The 6,852-nt window shown below is 48.4% G+C and overlaps 1 protein-coding gene across 3 annotated transcripts in view; it reads right to left on the bottom strand.

Annotated features, from left to right (window-relative positions):
* Positions 1-6,852, bottom strand: part of AXIN1 (axin 1) — a 54,597-nt gene extending 47,745 nt beyond the window's left edge. For all 3 annotated transcript variants that reach the window (XM_029219722.1, XM_029219721.1, XM_029219723.1), the window contains exons 1-2: positions 6,797-6,852; positions 2,008-2,968 (exon numbers count right to left, since the gene is read on the bottom strand). In XM_029219722.1, the coding sequence (XP_029075555.1) occupies positions 2,008-2,885 (878 nt within the window). In that variant the 5' untranslated portion in view covers positions 2,886-2,968; positions 6,797-6,852. The remainder of the gene's footprint in view (positions 1-2,007; positions 2,969-6,796) is intronic.

Consider the following 6,852-nt stretch of genomic DNA (forward strand, 5'->3'; position numbering starts at 1 on the left):
ACTTTCACACCCTTGCAGAGCAAGTAGAATGTGCTGGACTCCATATCCTACTAGTGCTGATGAACAATGACCCTGACACAGGGGACTGTCCACCTGCACAACCGCAAAGGCAGCCCCCAGAAGGACGGGGTCTGAGCACAGGCAGGACTCGTGAGCGCCAGACTCCCACGGCCACCAGCAGCTCCATGAGAGGCAAGTTAAAAACGAACATGTACGAGTCCTTACAGCAACATATTCTATTAATTTGATAGTAAAGGTTATTTATTACAAATAGAGCAAACCAAAGAGAAAAAAAGCAAAGTTGCTGCTATGACCGACCCCCGACTGAGAACTGAAAAGTGTGCAGACTGGCTGGTTGGGGGAGGGGTGGCACGCAGGAATTTCTAAAATTAGAAATCAGAATTGAGCTCAATTTGTTTTTCCCTGCAGCCCAGGCCTCAAATTTAATCCCATTTTTAAACTGTTCTAATCAAATATGACAACTTTCAGGTTAGGTCTGAAAAGCTGTGTCAGTTACTAGCCTTACCTATCAGGATAATTTTATAGTATATTCTGCCCTAAAAAGATTGCTAAATCAATAAGGTTTAAAGACAGTGAGCAAAAGGCCCACAAAAATTACCTAAACAGTGTATCTTCAATCACATCACTTAAAGGACATTTAAACCTTAAAAATGTTTAATCCTGTGTTTTATCAGCAAGTGATCAATTTCTCTGCCACAGTAAGCCTGAAGAAGTGATCTGCGCTTTTACTAACTCCACGGGAGAGGCCCAGCACCTGGGGATGTGCTTGCAGACTCTTGATTAAATCAGCAGGGCCACAGGAATTCCAGGCTTTCAAAGTTTCACAGGCAGGAGTATCCAGAATCAGCTACAGGGAAATGAGTGAGAACCGAAGTGCCCACTAAAATCGGCAACAGGCTCCAACTTGAGACCAAATAAACTTCCAGCAACCACAGAAAAGAGAACGAAGAAACAGGTTTCCAAAGTGGTAACAACTTCCCGATAGCACCACTCCACGCCTCCAAAGCTGCATATGTGCCCACGTGCAAAGACTGTGATCACAACTTCAGAATGCTGGGAACTGAATACACAACAGCACAACTCATTTTCTTGGCGGGAGAAAGGTCCAATCCTGGAGCCACAACCACTTTGGAAGTTCCCAAAGTGCTCGGACAACTTGAAGCACATCAGCCTCCTCACCACCACCCACCCCGACCTCTAGAAAGAACCTCATAAGACAGTTACAAAATGCAATGATCCAGAATTCTCTACGTACTGATGCACTGAAATGTCCACTCTTCTCTTTATTCAGCCAAAAGGATTATGTCTGCCAGGTAAACCACCTTCTGTGCAAGAGGACACAAATTTTACTGCTAAAGGGTAAGGTTTAGGGACTCCCCTGGTGGCACAGTGGTTGAGCGTATGCCTGCCAATGGAGGGGACACAGGTTCAATCCCTGGTCCGGGAAGATCCCACATGCTGCGGAGCAACTAAGGCCGTGTGCCACAACTACTGAGCCAGTGAGCCACAACTACTGAAGCCCACGCACCTAGAGCCCGTACTCTGCAACAAGAGAACCCACGGCAATGAGAAGCCAGTGTACTGCAACAAAGAGTAGCCCCCTGCTCGCCGCAACTAGAGAAAGCCCGCGCGCAGCAACGAAGACCCAACGCAGCCAAAAATAAATAAATAAATAAGTAAATTTATTTAAAAAAATAAAAATAAAGGGTAAGGTTTAAATGTCATATCACTTCTAAGAATTCCAATGTTCCTAATGACTTACAAAGCCATATATTTTAGGCTGTTCTTGATAAAAGTGCCCTCAAAATACAAACATTAAAAACATCTAATGACAAACGTGAAGGCATCATGAGTAAAGAGTAAAACCACAATTTGCCCCAGCTCCAGGACTGCACCCACTTTGGGGCTGAAGGACAAGACCTTTCCCTGCTAGTTCTCCAGGTCTTGGAGGTGAGCACAGAAACGGAGGCCTCGGGTCGGACTCACCTGAACTCTCTGCCTTCGCTGTACCGTCTACTTGAGGAGGCCCTCGGGGCGGCGGTTTCCAGGAGCAGCTTCTGCGTGAGCCTGCCGGGGGGAGCAGGGTCTCTGCCATCGTCTTCGTCTACGTCTTGGTCACATTTCCATTCCTCATCTTCGTTCAAAGTGGGTAGGTATCCAGGTACTCCCTTCCCTGTCCCCGACCCGGAGCTCTGGTCACTGCAGAGCTTTGGGCTCTCCGAGCCTGTCCTCGTGTACTCCAAATAAATATCGGACTTGAGGAACGAGGGGTAGGTGTTCTCCTCCATGGTAGACTGGATTTCCGTCTGGGCCTGGTCGAACATGGCAGGATCAATCTGCTGCTTCATGATGCAGTCCTTTATGAAGCTCTTGGTGGCTGGCTTGGTCTGCCTGGACACAATGCCATTGTTATCAAGGATGTACTTGCGGTAGATAGCTCTGGCCAGCTTCAGCCTCTTCTCCTCATTCGAGTCACAGGGCTCCAGTTTCCTGAAGCCGCTGCAGGCAAACCAGAAGTCCAGGAGATCAGCACAGTCCTCCTGCTTCAGAAAAGTTCTAAACAGGTTTATCCCGTCTTGATCATCCAGTAGGGAGTGCAGCGACTCGGCCCACTTCAAGTACGGAGGGGTGGGCGAAGCGCTGCCCTCAGGCTCGTACCCCAGGTCCAGATCTGAGCGCCTCGGAGTGGCTGTTGAAGTCTCACCTTTAATTCCGGCACCTTTCCCAGAGCAGAAGCTGTGGCTGATGGGCCTGGGGTCCGTGGACACCAGTTCACCCTCCTCACCAGGCACTGGGGGTCGGGGGGCATCTTCGGTGAAACTTGCTCCGAGGTCCAAGGGGAAACCCTGCTCTTGGATATTCATTTTGGGACTCTGTGCGTCAATGAACAATGAGCGCTGCACCCTAATACATCAGTACTTACAGCTCCAAAGTGAATCAATCTGTCCTGTTGAAACCATTAAGAGGACAAGGATTAGGAAAGGTGGGTCCATGGAAACATGACCACAGAGGTTTTCTCAAGACAAGACTCGCAATGATGCCCTCCCGCTCGAACTCAAAGCCAGAAATTCAGTTTAAATTTTCAATCTTTTGTCACAAAAAAGGTTTGTACTATATTAGAACAATTTCTGGAAACTTTTCCAACTACAGGAATGCCTCTGGCACTAAGAAATGAATGTCCAGAACACAGAGAGCGCCACTACCCTCAGGTGTCATTCTGTGAGAACAGAGACTAGCAGCCCATCCCAGCTACAGAGCTGCATGGCCAGTCCCTCTCCTCAGGCTCCAGGAAGGCAGAAGGACTGGAGGAAAGAGAGGTGCTTCTGATCCTCCCAGCTGTATAAACCTCACATGAAAGACGAGGATGTGTATCTGAGTAGAACAGGGTTGCTGTGATACTCAGATATGGCACATCACTCACCAGAAGGCAGGCGGTCTGCTCTCCACTCCACACTCTCCAGGCCCACAGCCACTGTGCTTCCTGCTGCCCCATTACTTCACACTTACTGTGCCTCACAACATATGCGAACACACAGCAACTTGCTCCTCTAAGTCTCAACACGCCCAAAAGAGCAGTTAACTGTGGGTCGTTTTCAGCATCTTCAAGTGAGTGACCAAAGGACATCACTCACATGCACAGACACAGGGGCCTTCTCACGCTGCCAATGATGTGGACAGTCTTTTTTTTTTTTTGCGGGATCTTAGTTTCCTGACCAGGGATTGAACCCGGGCCCTCAGCAGTGAAAGCACGGAGTCCTAACCACTGGACCGTCAGGGAATTCCCGTGGACAGTCTTAAAAACGCTTCATCAGAAAGCTGCTCTCGACTTTAAAACCTTGCTTAAAAGGAAAGTGTCCTTCTGATAGCAAATGACAATTGAGTACTCTGAGGAGCAGAGAAGGTATAGAACAAACGAAATCCAAACACAATTAGCCAAGGAAGCATACAGCTCACATGATTCAACTCCATAAAATGAAAAACAAATTACCCACCCTCTTAGAGGTCAGGGGACTATGGGTTTTGTTTCTGCTGCCAGATGCCTGTCTTGTATGAGGGAGGACTGTCCTGGACCGGGACTCTGCCATGGTCTTTGGTCCTCCCTGTCACTGAGCCCACGAGCTCAGGCTACACCTCCCCACCTGGCCTGCTGGATGTAAGTGGTCTGCCTAGGAGACTGGAGAGAAGCATGACAGGTCCAAATGCCTAAAGCACTGAACAAGCCAGAGGGAGCAGAGTGAAATCCTAAAACCTGGTACAAACAAAAGGCGTGGATCTCCCCAGCCACCTCTCCACACTCTGGGTCCTGGCCTGCATGTAATCTGCCCCGGTACCTGCATTCTCACACTGCACACACTTCAGTTCACCTGCCAGCAGCTGCCAACAGCTAGAAGCACCTAGAGATGGAGGATGGGTCACAATTATTGTTCTGCAGCTAATGACTTTGTATGAAAACTACAGTGTAGGCTGCAATCTCAGCCTCGGCAGGAACAGCCTGCTCCTTCGTCAAGGCCCACGGGCTGTGACACTCTGCTGCTCGTGGACCACTTCAACTGCAAAGTCCTTTTTTTGAGTCCCATCAACACGGAATGAGCACCTTTGATGTCTCCACACCAGTTCATGGATGTCTAGTGTCCTCCTGTCGGGGACACCATCTCAGGAAAGAGGACCCGCACCTGGTGCTCTGAGCCTTATGGAGATACTCTAGTTCACTAGCCTTGAGAAAAAAACCAAGTCACTGCGTTCTAACAGGAGGCTAATGACAAGTCACTGTCACTTATCTCTTAAAGTGCTTATGTCTTCCATGTAAATGATTTGTAGCAGCCTGATTTAAACATTTTCTGCAGGGCCCAGAGCATCTAACACAACGTCTTGCAACTAACGGGCACCAGTAAACACCTAATTCATTAACATTAAGGAAAACAACACTTGTCATAGATGCCAAATGTCAGCTCTTCACAGGTGCTGAAATAACAGCAAATTCAAGATCTAGCCCTTTTTTATAAAAATGTGCTGTCTTGGTAGACTAACTTTTCATTTGTGTGAACACGTCCCCCTAATCATTTAAACTATTTTTTCATAGCCCAGAAGAAACATTTCTTAAACTTCACATCTATTTTTGGCTGTCAAATGACAGAAGACCTTTGGTGTCCCTGGAAGCACACGAACATCTCTCCAAATTACTGCTGTTATTGAAACGTGCTCCAATTACCAAAATATCTGGGTTCCCACGGAGAAGTACAGCAAGCATTCAGTGTGCACACACATACATACCACAGATAAAGCAGTTATATTAATCAGGTTAGAGTCAAACGCCCACAAACACGGAATCTGGCCAACAGCCTGTAACCACCATCAGTAAAGGGATTCCATAAAAGGAACCCACAACTCTGATACCTCATTTAAAATCACCTTCAGTCACTGCCTAGGTGCACCCTCTGGGTACCATGGCAGCCAGCTCAATGCTATAGGTGTGTGTATATTTATTTATTTTACTCAAATAGAACTTTTGAATTTTTGATTTATGTGGAGTGTGGAAATAACAGAGCATGATTCTGACATATTCCCAATTGTCCATTAATTAAAGTCTTGAAGGGTTGGGACTACTGTTTTACATGTAATCTGTTCCCCCACCACCTAAATCCTCAATGACTAATGTAACCCAAAAAATCCACTTAGCTTTTCTGAAACTAGAAATCCAAGAAACATCAATACCTGCTGAAAAATCAAACAGAAACATTGTATTTTGCATGCTTTCCCATCCTTGTCCCTGAATAGAAGTTCCTAAAACTGAAACCCAGATACTGCTATCTTAGGAGGTCAGGTTTAGACTGTGTAAGTTCTCCAAAACAGGGCCTAGTCCAAGTACATCTGAGATTCTTCCTGAAGCAGCAGAGAACGTTAAGTACAAGCAAGAAGGAGGGGCTGAGATGCACAATAACTCTTTATTAATTATCTTAGAGATGGGCTGAGAAAAATCCCCAAAGGACTAATGTATTTTTCTCTTCTGTCCTCGAGGCTGAGCTATAAGTTTCACTGTCCTGACTATACAGCTCTGGTTTCATGAGCGACTGAATTCCAAAATGTAGGGCAGAGGTAGATTCTAAGATACACACCCAAGAGAGAGTTTTGGGGGCAAGGCATCAACCTGAAAGAGTAAAGCCCCTCAAGCAAGCCAAACCACAGCAGAGACCCAGACTCAGGCACCTCTGCCTCAGAGAGAGTGCCCTCCTTGGGTTTCACACTCACTCATTTCTACTTTTTGCTGGGGGAGGGGAAGGGACACTCCACTGTCCTGCTTATCTCCAGGATCTCTCTGCACCCCACCCACTCTGGCCGAACATGCCCCAGGCCCACAGACCACAGCACTGCAACCGGCACCATCCAATCAAACACATCAGCTGCAGACCCTGGTCTCCTCCAGGAGGACCCCCCATTCCTTCTCACAATCCTGAGTATTCCTCACCCCCTTCAGCTCACCTACAGCAAGTGGCTGCCCCTTCTGAACCAAATCCCACTCTTCCCCATCCACAGGCTCCAGAGTCAACAGACCTTGCCTTCTGCATCCCCTGGTAGCATCCTTTCCTAGACACACCCGACCTCCCAAGAGTGGACCCACACACCTTCCTCACACGCTCCAAGCCCGCACAGCCTCGGAGCCCGCACACCCTCCAAGCCCCTCTTCCGGGTCCCGCGCCTGGCCCGGCCTACGCGGCCTACAATGGGCGCCGCACAGGCCCGCGCCCCTCAAGAATGCGCGCCCGGCCGCAATACTCACCCGAGCGGCGGCGGCGGCGGCGGGGCCCCGGGACCGGCTCCCAGAGCGGCGCGGCG

This window comes from Monodon monoceros, unplaced genomic scaffold (assembly GCF_005190385.1).
Source record: "Monodon monoceros isolate NGI ecotype Baffin Bay Population unplaced genomic scaffold, NGI_Narwhal_1 Super_Scaffold_13, whole genome shotgun sequence".
NCBI classification, from domain to species: domain Eukaryota; kingdom Metazoa; phylum Chordata; class Mammalia; order Artiodactyla; family Monodontidae; genus Monodon; species Monodon monoceros.